Raw genomic sequence first — 14,691 nt, forward strand, 5'->3', positions numbered from 1 at the left:
GCCAAAGCCACCAATGATGGAGAATGAAGATTTGAAAATTGTAGTATGTGAGTCTGAAGAGACTAGAGTCTAGAGAGAGGCCGAGACACGATCACACAAAGATGATGCAGGTCACGCAAAGGTGCAGTCTTGCATTTGCAGTTACATACGAAGATGAGTAGATGACAACCATCGTAACTCGCAAGTTACAACACAAGCCACAAAGGTTCAGAACCTTTGTAGAGCAGAGGAAAAAGTGCAGCCGCGCAGAGTTGTAGGCAGAGCAGACAAAAATGAAAAAGGGAAGACTCAGAAGAGAGAAGCACTGTAAGTGTTAAAAACAACTCCAAAAGGGAAGCAGTTGTGTTTTAAAACACATAGTTGACCTTTAGCGTACCATTACTTATAGAAACTATGAGAGACGATAAAAAAAATCATACAATTATACATGAAACTTCAGTAATTATAAAGTTTTTTTTGTTATTTTTCTTACTTCCATATTTCTCTTCGAGGAATCCGACCTTTAAAAGAGTCGATTGAATAACATGATCAAACACTTTCAGTAATCCGACTTTAACAGAGTTAATTGAATAGCATGATCAAACAATACTATAATTAGAAGGTGATTATCTGAGTTTTTTTTTACTAAACAATTTATAAATCAAGAAACAACAATTTTTCTTGATTACAATGATCAAATGCAAAAGAAAGTCTTATCTTTTAAAGGAAGAAAAACATCATTGAAATGTTTGACAACAATAAAGGGAGATAAAATAGTACAAGCAATAGTAGCAGACACAAACTTTGGTATCCAAGCCCAAACAGAGTTACAGATAAAACTTCAGTCTTTAAAAGGAAGACAAGTCTTAAAACTTTAGGATTCTAGCTATACCAGAATTAAGCTTCTCAATCAAATTTCAAAGTCTGAATTAGAGAGAAGCTCCAAGTTCAGAAACTGCAAAACAAGGCACAGTTTTGCATCGTCACGAGTCTTCTGGTGGATAACTTGAAATGCATATGCAGTGTATTGTTTGTATGCAGCTCGAACTTAACAGCATGTGGAAGGGAGCAAGATGAAGTGACTTGCTGGCAAAGAATATGGCAGTTGAAGATCTCTTCCCCCGGCCAGCTCGGGCATGGGGTTGCTGATTGCTAGTCGGAGTCTTCAAATGCTTCCCCGTCGTCAGACAACTCATCCAGGGACCTCATGTCCAACTGATAGCGTAGGATACCACCAATGCCACCAAACCCCCTGCAGAACTGCGAACCCTCTTGAGATTTGTTCGTGACGAACTCCAATGTGCAACCAAAACGCTTGTATTCATTAGCAAACCACTCTAGAAGAGAAATTTTCTCCTGCACCTCTAGTTCTGCATTGGTAGCAGGATCCCGGAAGTTGCTTTGGTCAGCTTCTTGATCCTTGTTCAAATGCTTTATTATAATCTCTCCAGAAGCACTGTGCTTGAGCACATAGCGATTGATATCCAAATTTTCCCACACAATCAAGGTTTCCACAGCTCCCATTTCAAGAGCCTTTAAAGTGTCGTCCACACCAAAAACATATTTTCCTGTGTCCTGACTTATTTCTTCAAAGTATTTCCCTATCAATTTCTTTTCTTGTATGAATTTCACATTCGACAGAATCTCTGCTGACAACTCAATGGCCTGATTGAAACCATTCTCTCCTCCATAAGACACATCAACCACATTGAGAATTTTAACTTGAAGACGTTGATCAAACATGTCTGATTGGCTTAACTCTGTTTTGAAGTCAGCTGAACCAGCCAAGATCAACCCAGCCACATTTGGCTGACTAGTAGCTGGATTTATGAAGAATTGGGTGGCAAGTTCAGCAGTTTTCCGCACATAGTTGTGACGCTTTTCCATGCGGAGCCGAGCAAATCGCAGTGCTGATTGCCCTCCACGACCATGCTTTTTCGGAAGATCAACAGTGAATTTGTGAAGCACCTCTCGTGTATTTCCACTCAATGTACCAAACAGTGTTCCATTACCATCCATAACTATGAAACCAAATTTGTCATCTGATTCCAGAAGTTCATTCAGAGCTTCAGTATGGAACTTGTTATCACAAAGATAGAGTGAGACATTAATGGGTTTAAAAGGCTCGAAGTCAATGGTCACCTTCTTTTCCTTTCCATCATCAGTGACAATGGTACCAGTATACAAAACCAGACCATTGGGAGGAACCTTGCTGTACAATTTCAGCCTCTGCTGAGCAGATGTAATGGCCGCCAACACAGACTGTCGATTCACTCTACTTTTAATGTTTGAAGCAGTTCCATATTCATCAGCCAACATCTTGGTGACTCGAGCAACTTGATCACGCGGTGGCATAATGAGAGAGATCATGCTTGTGCCATTACCTCTAGCAGATTCCAAGGCCTTGATTAATTTTTTGATCTTCCAGATCTCGATATTCTTATCAGTTTCATGACCATCTGCCATGTCTAGGAAGTTTCTAGAATGCAAGAAACTGATAACCTGTGTAAGAGTTAAAATGAGAATAGAAACAAGTAAATAATGGATTTTTAAATGCTTTGGAACCAGTTTCTTTCCCACATAACAAAACAGATGATAGAAATATATCTACAGCAGTCGGTGTATACATTGGTTAATCAGAAGCAACCTGATCAGTGGCGGTTACTAATTTTAACATTACAAATAATGACAAGGATAGTGGCAAATCATGATTGAACACTTCAATAATACCGGAACTAGTTTCTCTTCCTCCAAGGATGTCCATTTAAGTTGCAGATGGATTTTATCGGATAAATTTCACATGATGACATAGTTGACCACACTGAAGCTCAAATGATGGAAAAGAGCTATAATAAATTTATGGTACTAACTACATTGATACATTTTCCTCCCAAGTAGCAAAGATCACTAAGTATAGCTCATCCACCACTCCTCTCATGTCTTCCATTGGCCACTTTATCAACTTGACGTAAAAATGTAATCCATCACAATGGTCTTTTCTAAAGTACTAGAAAAGATTTATACGGAGCAACATCTCAAGTTAAATGCCCAAGGGAAAGTGAAGATAGGTCTTGTGTGTAAGTTGAAAAAGTCATTATATGAACTGAAATAATCTGGAAGAGCACTTCTTCAGTACAGCATGACTAGAACTGTTATAGTTTACTCAATATTCTATATTGTTTCACAGCCAGGAAGACATTCTTTTTAATGTTTATGTGGACAATATTATCCTCACTAGTGACGAAACTATTAGGATTGCAAAATTGAAAGATCACCTCTAGCAATGCTTGCAAATTATAGACTTATGTAGCTTTAAGTACTTCCTTGGTGTAGAGGTTATTGGCTCATAAGAATGTATCTACATTTCCCAACGTATGTATGTATTGGATATACTTGTGGGCATGCTATTCTCATGGATCTTAAGATCGACATCATATTAGTAGTAGGACAAGGGAATCTCTAATTGATCCAGGAGCATATATGAACATATATAAACTATGGGAGAGTATTCCTGAGATTCCATATTTTTTAATAATATATCTAAAGGTAGAGGGGGCTACCTAGGCTTGAGTGAAGAATAATTCCCCTTAATTGTAACAACCACCAAAGAAGATTTTGCCATTGGGTTTCATACAAGTTTAACCTAGTGACCTAGTTATAACTACACAAGATAAGCGCCAATTTAGACCAATACAGTATTACTATTTATACATCTTCCTTCCACCATCCCAAGCTTATTCAGTATACCAATCTCATTCTTCATTTAAAAAAAACATTACCCACGTACAAGAAAGGACTACACATTCCAACCTCAACAACCTCCACAGATTTCCATACTATATATATAATGATTCTTTTCCTTTGCTTTATTCTTAAATATCAGTTATGCATGAAGTAAAATTGCAGCAACAAACAAAAATTCAAAAAATTATAAAGGGTAAAGACGGTTTGTGGGTAGTAGAATCCTAAATTTTTCTGCTTGTCTCCTTAAATCTTATTGTTGATAATGCTGTAGATGGTAAAATTAACCATTTCTATTACTTTTTGACCAAATCTCTGAATCTTTATTTGGCACATTAGCCAAATTTGTATCTAATTAAGTGAGAACCAAAATTAAGTAAACAAAACCCAAAGACTCTTCAAATGCAAGAAATATCACAGGATTTATACTATCAAGTATGAAGCATCATATATGGTATATAGCATCTATATAGGTTGTTTAACCTTGGCCTTGTAAACTAAAAGGAAATAAAATAGCTAGGGAAAGAAAAATGATGTGAAAAGAAAAAAAAAACGCAATGGAAAAAGATGGGGTAACATCTCCCTGATTTTATCTTCCTTGGAGAGAAAGAAAGAGAGCAGAATACTTTGTTAATTTCTTTTTAAAAAGTACCATCAAAAAAGACAAATATGCCCAACAAACAAAGAAGATATAAAAAAGACTTAGATAAAATTTATTTAAGTATAAATGATGATATAATAGGGGATAGAGGTCAATGACGTAGAAGGATCCATATAGATGACCCACCTAGTGGAATAAAGCTTGGTTGTTGTTGTATCAAATATGCCTCCAAATTCCCAGGTGTACTAGTACCCTCCATATGGCTAGGGTGTAGAAATCCAAAAATGTCTCCTAAGGCTTCACTTATTCATGTATGAAAGGTTTAAGAATGCCATAGTGGAGGAAAAATTATAGTGTAAGAGAAAAGAAAAACTTATCATGACACTATACAGAAAAAAAATGATAGAAAGTAGAGCATTAATTATGCAAACAAATATGATAAACAGTTTCAAGTTTGTAACCTGATCTAAGGATTCACATTTCAGTGGATTTAATTCAAGTCATCTAGTAAGCAAGACAAAATAAGAGAAATTATTGCTCAAGTGAAATCATAGTGCTGAAACTATATAGCAACATAGTTATTTAAGGTGTAAGGCGCTCAAAAACACATAGATGCTATGAGGCCTAAGGCGCTAGGCACAAGGTGAAGCACACGCCTTACCGAAGTAAGACACTTTGGATATAAATTTATATAATTCAAACATATATAAGAAATTTCTACCAACATATCTCACTAACAAAATTATAATTAATAAAATATTAAATAATAATGTAAATATAAAATCCACTAGCATTCAAATACTGAAATGGTTTATCTTCATAATCAAAATCAAACTTTAAATTAAAGAAAAAACAAACTTCAAATATTGAAGAGCCATGCAGAGAGAAATAAGTTTGCAAGGGAAGTTGATGTTCATTTTCTAGGGCTCATGCAAGAAAAATGTGTAGTATACATGCAACCAAAAAATGTGTAGTATGCATGTAACCTAATTAAAGATTGATGTTAATTTTCAAGGGGAGAGGAAGAGTCACTCGAGGAAAATATGTAGTATGCATGCAACCTAATTAAAGGTTGATGTTCATTTTCTAGGAGAGAGAAAGAGTCATGCTAGAAAAATGTGCAGATTGCACAATGTGCAGCATGCATGCAATCTAATTAATTTAAAGGGTAATTAAAGGTATGGGTTGGGCTTTAATTTTTTTTTTTTCACTTCAATACGGCAGGGGAAATAGCGCTTTAACCTCTCAAAAGGCACGCACTTCGTTCAAGTATTGTGCCTGAGTTACTACCCAGGCACACCACGCTGCGCCTTGCGCCTAGGCGCAGTAGGTGAGCGCTTTTCACAACTATGTATGGCAGCATGAAAGTATCCATTTATATAATGTTTCACAAAGCAACATCTCTAAATTTCAAGCTTTCCAACATTATTTTAGAACTGAACATGCAGCTGAGTTTGTGTTGACAATGACTAACATGCAAAAGCATTTAATCCACCTCAACTAATGAACTATCATCTGAAAAAAATTGATAATGATTCACATAATAAGATTTTTTTTTTGGAGAAAAAAATAATAAACACCTGCCAGTGACTTTAAATCTGATAACATTGCAGTGTTTCAACATGTTCATTAAGGCCCTTGACATCTCCAAAAAAACATTCAAGGCACTGAGCAGGTTATGAATCAAAACCATTTAGTCATGTGCAAAAAGCATATTATATTCAAATTCAAGCTGTGTTGTATCATGCTTCTACACAGAATCACACATTGTAAAGCTATGTTATGAATTTAGTTCACTCACAAGAGTTTTCAATATCTTAGATCTAGAATTCAATAATAAGGAAATATTGATGAATATATCATTAATAGGAAAAAAGCAGAAGATAGAAATTGAGAAAGAAGCTTAGAATCTTGTGTGTACATCATGTGTACCTTAGGCTAAAAGAAAATTTTATAAGACTTAGATTTAACTCAGCATATGTGTTGAACAATTAGAAAACGAGATGTGCACAGAAAAAAAAAAGGAATGAAAATGCTAAGAAGTCCACGTGGGATTGTAAAAATAAATAAATAAATAAAACTATTGCATATAGCTACAGTAGAACATAAAATGAAAGTAAATATATACAGATGGTACGAGCATGTTCAGCGACCAATTGATTATACACAGACAAGTTGAATCGGCCTGAATTGAATATGTGGTGGGTAGAGGGAAACCAAGAAAAAACACTAAAAAATCATAATTACAAAATATTTAAAATAGACGAATATTATTAAAATATATAATCTTGCAACAGTTTTGATGTAGTAGAAAATCTTAAAATTAACCTCAATCAATCAGGACAAACATCGATCATAGATATTTTGTGCTCCACAAAAAAAAAAAAAAAACAGCATTTATTTGTTATCATAGTGAATAGAAGGGTATTATAATAACAATAGCCGTACCCCAACTAATTAAGGGGCAAATACATGGATCATATTCTGTAGTGGAAGAATATCTAATCGCAGATGGGATCGCTATAGAATTCGTTAAGAGATCAGAATCCAGCTTCAACGATTAAACCATAAACACAACGAAAAACAAACTCATATACAAAAGAATCAACAAGTAACTTCAAAGAGCAACAGATCTGACATATAATAGTCGGAGATGTAAAAAATAAAAGTCCATTTACAACCTAAAAAACCATGTGCTCTACAGCAAACATAATCGACAACGACAAACCAGCGAATAAGGGGAAGGGATAATCAAAGTTCACATCAAATAAAAAGAAATCATAAATGGAAGAACGTCTAAGGAAGTAGGAATCACCTCTGGGCGGCGCTGCGGCGGCACAAGGAACGTAGCAAAGAGGGCTTCCTTTTGGATCGAATTGGAGAAATAGGGTCTGTTTTTACACTTGCACCCTTATCCTTCATTGAATTATACTTTCCATCCCAAACAAAAAGACACTCTGTGAAAAAAATAAAATGATGATTTTTTTTTTAAAAAAAGTAAAATTAATTAATTAGATGATAAATGCTCCAGATCCGATAAATAATCGGGTACCCATTACTCCACGGATCCGTGTGGGAGGAAAGAGGGCAAACCGTGAGTTTGTAGCGAGCCTCCCGAAATCCCCATTTCCCCAGAGCGGCGAACCTTCTCGGCTCCTCGCCGGAGAACCGCCTCGAGCAGCCGAGGCGAGGAGGCGGCTTGGCAGAAGCGCCCCCTCTTTCGCAGCGCAGAAGTCATTCTCGGTGATCGTTCGAGAATCACGCGCCGCTGATTTGCGTTTATTACAACGTTTGTTGTATTAAGATTTCGAGGAGCTTACAGGAAGTCAGTACCAAGGGTTGATTGAAATTAAGCATAACTTGTGTAGCATATTCTAGTTTGATCAGTAGGTGTTTAACGAAAGTTTTACAAGAGCAATGCTCTTGTTTCTGTGTTGATCAACAGCATTAGCGTATGCTTGAAGAATCATCCTCGCTACCTGCAAATGAATTCCGCGTCTGCTCCTTCGAAGCTCTACTCTAGTAATACCATTTTCATTCATTCTCTGTCCCTCTATTCCTCCCTGTTGTGTTTCACGTTCATGTGTTTGCTAATTTATTACCTGCAGATGATGTCAGTCTCCTTGTTGTCCTTCTTGATGCCAATCCCTTCTTTTGGGCGTCCTCAGCGGCCGCCAGTGGTGACTCTGCCTCCCAGCACCACCCCACTGCCGTCCTCTCCTTCTCCAAGCTTCTTAATCACGTGAGTCCATTTAAATCCCACGAAAACTTCTAAAATATAACCCAAGGTTTGATCTTTGTCAGGTTATTCCATTCCTCAGCTCGCTCCTCCTCCTGAACCAGTTCAATCAGGTTGTCCTAATCACCACAGGTGTCAACTCCTGCAGTTACATCTATGACTCAGAAGAAGGTGGAGCGGAATCCGCAACTGGGAAGGTACCTGCGGCTTGCTCCAAAATTCTTCTTAGACTGGAAGAGTTTCTGACAAAGGATCGACTCTTGGGGAAGGACCCTGATAAGGCGGTAGCCTCAAGTGTATCTTCCTTGCTCTCTGGATCGCTCTCACTTGCATTGTGTTGTATCCTTAATTCTTCTACAAAATGTTTTTTTTTTCATTCATATGCTGGCATGGTTGACTTGCTGGCCCTTGATTTTGGAGTAGACATACAAAGGATCTTCAGGTCTGGAACTCGACATCCACAACCCAGGGTATGTTTTTTTCTGCTTTATTTGTTCTGGTACTTAAACTTTGTTGTTGTTATTGTTAAGTTTTGTTTTCTTTTTTTGCAATCTTACTGATGTTCTATTGGAATAATTATCATTTGTTTATATTGCTTTCCGTTTAAATGAATTTTTTATATAACCAACTTGTTGCTTATAATTTATCTCTCAGTCTTTTCTCCATGGCTTCATTGACTAACACAATGCACAGATTTTATGCCTGCAGGGTTCTCCAGATGGGCCAGAACAGTATGTTCTATTTGAAACATTGGGAATACCTTGATTATATAGTTTTGTTTCATCTCTAAGGTTGTATATTGGCAGATATGTTGCTGTAATGAATGCAATATTCACTGCTCAGCGTTCCATGGTATGTTGTGCAAGATTAATTTTCAGAAATATTAATGTTACTGGGATTATGGATATGGTATCAAAATGGTATCTTGATCACTGCCTACATTGTAATTAGAATGTTGAGATCATACCATGATCACTGTCCACATTGTGGTTATGGTGTTAAAGTTTTTGAATCCATCTTTTGTACCTTATAGGCAGTATAAATAAATCTCTTAATATTTGTAAGCACTGATTCCACATTTGCAAATGAAAATGTATACTGGTTGGTTTATCATTTTTTTTTCCTCCTTATTGTCAGATTATTTTATATATGCTTGAATTCTATTAAGTATTTCCAACTTAAGTTATCAGTTATTTGTATCATGATTCTCAGAAGACATACTTTTTATATTTCTGCATATAACTCATGGTTATTTGATATGTATTGAAAATCAATACTCTGGCAGATTCCTATTGATTCTTGTGTCATGGGGGTCCAGCATTCTGCTTTTTTACAGCAAGTAATTTTCTCGCACCCAACTGTAGTGATAGCTTTCTGAAATTTTTGAACATAATCCATTAATATTTAAGCAGGCTTCATATATCACTGGTGGAGTTTATTTGAAGCCACAACATCTGGATGGACTCTTTCAGTATCTTTCTGTAAGTAATTCTGCCCTCTTTTAAGCTCCCCTTCTTTTAATTTTTTACAATTATGAAGCAGGTGTGAAGGCCAGCAAAATTGTATTTATCAATGGCAATGTGTAGTCACACACTTGAGATTACCAATTACTAAATCCAACTTCATGTGCTTTTTCAATTGAACTTTACTGGAAAATTTGGTTCATTGTAAGTTTGTAACTAGAGTTGTCAAACAGGCCAACCTGTGTCGACCCGTGACGGGTGAGCCATTTGGTGGGGCGGGGTGGGTCGGACCGTCATTTTGGTGGGTTGGCAAGTCCTCAACCCAATTCAAGGTGGGGACGGGCCAACCCGTGGGCCCATCAAAAATTTTAAAAAATAAAAATAAGTTTCATATCTTCAACATTTTACTTCGGAAAGATTTCATCGATCAAATATATCCAAAAACAGATATTTTAAATGTAAATGGACACAAACGAGTACACATGTTAGATAAAAAGTATTGTTTTTATTTCAAAATTATAACAAAGAAAGATACTAAATTGATATAAAACTTAGTTTACATGTGTTTTTCAACCCACAGGTCAACCCAAGCCCTTCGCGGGTCGACCCACACGGGTCACGGGCCTAGGCAAGTCAGCCCATGACAGACTTGAGTTGATAAAATTTCAACTCAACCTGCTCAAATTGTTTGGCAGGTCGGGCCAATCCGACAGGTCCAACCCAAATTGACAGCTCTAATTGTAACTTTGTCTCAATCAGAATTCTTAGTTCTTACATTCAATCTAGGTCATGTATCATTTAGCACATTGATTTCCATATGTCCATTTTATTTTAAGCATAGGAACCAGGAGGTAACAAAAGCATAACTGCATGAGTGCTAACTCGTGCAAGGTAGATTTCAGTTATACAGGTAGCACTCTTGTATTCTTGAATATATTTTAAATTCGTTATGTTAAAGGATGGTTGTATATTCAAATGCATTCCAGCATGTGTTAACTGCTGCAAGATTAACACATTTCTTGTTCTAGTTAGTGCACAAGTTGATGTAAGAGGTTCTTCATTTACAGGCAGGATTGGCATGTCAAATAACATACTATATGATATTCCTCACCCTTTGAATTTTTATATAGTTGATTTTTCTGTTATATTGATCTTCATGTTGAAGCATTGGTACTAAAAAGAATATTTACCCGATGTCAAATCTCATTATCCTTGTTTATGGGTTTCTTTACTCTTATTGAAATTGTAGTCTGTTTTTGCAACGGATCTTCAATCACGCAGCTTTCTGCAACTTCCCAGACCTGCAGGAGTTGATTTTCGTGCTTCGTAAGTGCTTCTTTACTTGTCCAAATAAATCATATTTTGCTTCATTATTCCAATGGTAATTTTATCTTTTACTGGCACTAGCATTTTTCACTCTAAATCCATGTTTCCAAATGCATGTTTGTGACTTGATTATGCGAATAATCTGATTATTGTTTTGCTTTGGATAATGATGATATTCACAAACATCAAATATTGTAGATTGAGATCGTCAACCAGATATTTTGCTATTCTTTTTTCTTATTTGTCTGGTATAACATAGATATGTACAAACCTTAGTACCTTATTCTATGACAAATTAAACTTTTGTGCTTTATAAATTAATATCCAACAGTGATGGGTTTCTTTCTTGTTGCAAAAAACCATTGCATAGCATGGACCAAGGTCCACATATGCATAGATATATTACTGAATAGCAAAGTATTAAAAAAACGTGGATAGTAGCAGGATCATGAAATAATCACAGCATGAATCCAGACAAATTAAAGTAGCCATCAAAACAATTTTAGTGCTTAGAAAGAAGATAGCTAGCAACCGATGACTAAAAAAGGAGGCAGCCCCAGAACATCACCACAGTTCCGAAATGGCAGAGAGAACTTGAAGGAAAACCAAACAATAGAGCGGCAGAGAAACACTTAACACCACAGTTCCGAAACAACCTGAGAAACCAAATAGTAAGCAGCAACAAAGTTATTCAGGTTACTCAAGGAGTTCAGGTACCAATCCTGATCCCTCAAATTAATTTGGACAACCCAACAATTGAACAGCTTGAGCCATCTAAAGAGCACACCCTATGTAAAGGAAGATTTTGCACCAAAGGCAATATATTAAACCTGCTAAATCAAGCAGCCACTGTAGGTAAGTTAACCATATCAAATGATAGAGCACTGAATTGTATTGTCCAACCTTTGAGTATGCAATGCACTCGAATAGATGTTAAATTATTTTAAATTCCTGACCTGCATAAAGCACAAGATAAGTCAACCAAATGCACCTATTTTTTTTCCCAATAGATTCTTCAAGTTCAATTTGCCATGTAAGCATAGCCATATGAAGACTTCAACTCTAGACAGTCAGTCACATGAATCCTAACTAGAGGAAATATGAAGTACAGACGCCCTCTATCTGCTAGACAATATAATATGCCAACTTGATGAAGAAGATCCTCATGGAAGCCCAACCAACACTAGGCCTTGGTGATATTAAGACCAGAAGGTATACCAGTCACAGCCGAACAAAACTTATAGCAAGCCACTCAGGTCAATAGGCAACCAAAGGATGTTTAAGAGTGAACCTTTAGTAATCAAGGTCACGCTATAACTAATTAACATGCTTGTTACTACAAGTTGAATTCAAGCCAGGAAGATGACCTTCAGCAACATGCTACTACACTCCCAAGAATTCTACAACTTCATGGGAGTAGACTGGGACACAGAAATCCATGCCAAGAGCAGAAATCTCTCACAATGCAGATACCTTTCCAAAGTGTAAGACCACCTATAATCTGGAATTGCCTCATGCCAACAGCTGAGGGAGAAATGCAGAGAAAACACCAAGAGAGACGAAGGAGAAATGCAGAGAAAACACCAAGAGAGACGAAGGAGAAATGCAGAGAAAACACTGAGAGAGACGAAGGAGGTGGAGGCATAGAGAAAACAAACAACAACCAGTGACGTAGAAAGGCCCGATTTGAAGTCTGGACATCAGAAATACGAAGACCTTCAGAAACCAATGGTTGGCATACCATATTTCAATTTGCAAGGAAGCCCACAGAAGATTGGTATGAATTTTAGAAAGACGAGCACCGGATCTTATTTCTGCTCTCTAAATGAATGTTAAATATATCAAGTGATCAGGTGAACTAGTGTGTTACTGGACGATGACACCACTCGAACTTCTAGGAACTAAATGACCTCAGAATTACGGGGGACTTGACTTCTGATTATTGGGTGTTTAAATTTTGGTCAGTAACTTTCACCTTGAGTTGGTTTATAGTAATCCATGGATACTAAGGGGTTTTGAACCTGGTCTTTAGTTTGTCATGACATTTGAGCAATCATTTTCCTCGCGCAAACATTACTTCGTTTATGCAATGTTTGGCCATTTACTACTTCCTGTCTTTTGCTTTTGCCATATTTCCTTTACACACTGATACCTCTGAGGATTTCTGTGCTTATGCAGATGTTTTTGCCACAAAAAGACTATCGACATGGGTTATGTATGCTCAGTTTGTTTGTCAATATTTTGCAAGCGTCACAAGAAGTGCTCCACTTGTGGGTCTGTGTTAAAATCTTTGTTAATAAATACCTTCTGGAAACTCAAAATCTATGACAGTCTAATGCATTTAGAATTTCCCTTTTGTTTTCTTTCAAACTGTTTTAGCTGTCGTCGATATTATTCATAAGCTTCATTTCTCCATAACTACGGTTGATTTTGATCTCTGTGCTTGCTGTTTGACACAGGTCCGATTTCAGTCCGAGCCATATCGATCTCAATGCCCCTCACTAGAAGTAGAATCTCAAACTGCAGAAGTTCCAATTTTCAATAGATTGTGATATTGAACTCGTTATAATGTGCCTAGGTTGATCATTCCCTCTTTCATTTTATTAACATTGTGTAACTCAAGTATTAAGATCTTTTAATCGTGGATTGTGTTTATACACTTGATACCAAAGAAAACAATTTTGTGAGTTTTGGTGGTTTTGCAAGTGGAGAGTTTCTTTTCCTCCGTTTTTTTTTCCCATACAAAACATGGCAAACTATCAAATCACTCACTGTACATCACATTATGAATGGGAGTTCCAGCAAACTTCAACATAGTTGTCAAAAATAAATAAATACAAAAAAAAAAACAATTCCCTAAAATGCTTTCATCTTTAGTTTGCTTATTTTGTAAAAATAAAATAAAAACACTAAACACATTAATGTTCACAATTTTCATAAAAAGTGCTAATTTAACAAAGTCACATGAAATTCCAAAAGTATTAAAATTTGTCAACAAATTCTGAGATGATTGACCTATTTTCATGGAAATTTTTCATCGTCATATCAATTCAGTATTTTTGATCAATCATTTATTTGGCCAAAGTTGGAGACTTGAGTTCAATCTTTAAAATGTATGAGAATTGAGAAGATCCACTGGCACCACTGCGCGTCTGCGCCATTGCTCATAAGGCTTTGACTCTAGTAAGTTTTTTTCCCCTTTAATTTAGTTGTTTTGTTAGCCCGAATTAGAATGCTCACTTGGATTTCGAAAGTCTCACCTTGAAATAGTCAATTTTTTACTCACCTTTGACTTTTCAAATCCTTTTCATTGTTTGAATCTCTTCTAACCCAATTTAAGAAGATGAATCTAACGACCAATGGAGTTTGAGAAGGAGGATTTATAAAGAGGGTAGAAAAGTTAAAAGTTTGCATGAAAATGGAGGAAGGTACCTGCAAGAGGCATCCAAAATGGAGAAGCTCCCAAGGCGTGTGCCCTTTTTGTCTCATCGAGAAGCTCTCCAATCTCTCCGTTAATTCTTCTATTTCTTTTTCATCAAATTCTAGCAACTCCTCTACCTTGGTTTCTCCTTCTCTTCTTCCTCCTTCTCCTCCTCCTCCTCCTCCTATTCCTCTTCCTCACCATGGATTCACTAGAACAAAGATTTCAGAGCTTCAACAAAGGCTCTTGAAACAGGGTCTTTTATTTTCATCCATGTTTGGGAGACAAAAAAAGAGGAAAGAGGAGGAAAAGGCAAATAAGTGGTGCTTTTGGTTCAAGATTAAGCATTCCGAGAATATAGTAGAGGTGCATGGTTAGTGATCTATTAAGCTCTTCCTTAGTTTTTGATTAAGGGTGAAGC

The 14,691-nt window shown here is 36.5% G+C and overlaps 2 protein-coding genes across 7 annotated transcripts; one reads left to right on the forward strand and one right to left on the reverse strand.

Annotated features, from left to right (window-relative positions):
* Window positions 1–678: 678 nt before the first annotated feature.
* On the reverse strand, window positions 679–7,267 carry LOC121997697 (eukaryotic peptide chain release factor subunit 1-3-like). 2 transcript variants are annotated; one of them, XM_042552254.1, is made up of 2 exons: window positions 7,137–7,267; window positions 679–2,481 (listed from the first exon to the last, which is right to left on the reverse strand). In XM_042552254.1, the coding sequence occupies exon 2, from the start codon at window positions 2,443–2,445 to the stop codon at window positions 1,132–1,134; it is 1,314 nt and encodes a 437-aa protein (XP_042408188.1). In that variant the 5' UTR covers window positions 2,446–2,481; window positions 7,137–7,267; the 3' UTR covers window positions 679–1,131. The 2 variants fall into 2 exon arrangements, with proteins under 2 accessions (XP_042408188.1, XP_042408189.1); XM_042552255.1 differs by lacking the exon at window positions 7,137–7,267 and adding an exon at window positions 4,508–4,592.
* A 106-nt stretch (window positions 7,268–7,373) lies between these two features.
* On the forward strand, window positions 7,374–13,554 carry LOC121997699 (general transcription and DNA repair factor IIH subunit TFB4-like). Of its 5 annotated transcripts, none has more exons than XM_042552259.1 (12): window positions 7,374–7,646; window positions 7,735–7,843; window positions 7,930–8,063; window positions 8,126–8,399; window positions 8,484–8,530; window positions 8,754–8,791; window positions 8,867–8,912; window positions 9,346–9,399; window positions 9,473–9,541; window positions 10,773–10,849; window positions 13,028–13,123; window positions 13,309–13,554. In XM_042552259.1, exons 2-12 carry the CDS (start codon window positions 7,807–7,809, stop codon window positions 13,352–13,354), a joined length of 918 nt encoding a protein of 305 aa, XP_042408193.1. In that variant the 5' UTR covers window positions 7,374–7,646; window positions 7,735–7,806; the 3' UTR covers window positions 13,355–13,554. The 5 variants fall into 5 exon arrangements, with proteins under 5 accessions (XP_042408193.1, XP_042408192.1, XP_042408191.1 ...); XM_042552258.1 differs by having other exon boundaries at window positions 7,767–7,843; XM_042552257.1 differs by having other exon boundaries at window positions 7,374–7,843.
* The last annotated feature ends 1,137 nt before the right edge of the window (window positions 13,555–14,691 follow it).

This window comes from Zingiber officinale, chromosome 6A, assembly GCF_018446385.1.
Source record: "Zingiber officinale cultivar Zhangliang chromosome 6A, Zo_v1.1, whole genome shotgun sequence".
Taxonomy (NCBI): domain Eukaryota; kingdom Viridiplantae; phylum Streptophyta; class Magnoliopsida; order Zingiberales; family Zingiberaceae; genus Zingiber; species Zingiber officinale.

Excerpts from the sequence above, each read along its gene's own strand:
- LOC121997697 (XM_042552254.1), bottom strand. The coding sequence starts at position 2,445 with ATGGCAGATGGTCATGAAACTGATAAGAATATCGAGATCTGGAAGATC.
- LOC121997699 (XM_042552257.1), top strand. The coding sequence starts at position 7,807 with ATGAATTCCGCGTCTGCTCCTTCGAAGCTCTACTCTA. Across the intron at positions 8,792-8,866 it reads TCTCCAGATGGGCCAGAACA|ATATGTTGCTGTAATGAATG; the intron begins GTATGTTCTATT and ends GTATATTGGCAG. Across the intron at positions 13,124-13,308 it reads AAGAAGTGCTCCACTTGTGG|GTCCGATTTCAGTCCGAGCC; the intron begins GTCTGTGTTAAA and ends TGTTTGACACAG.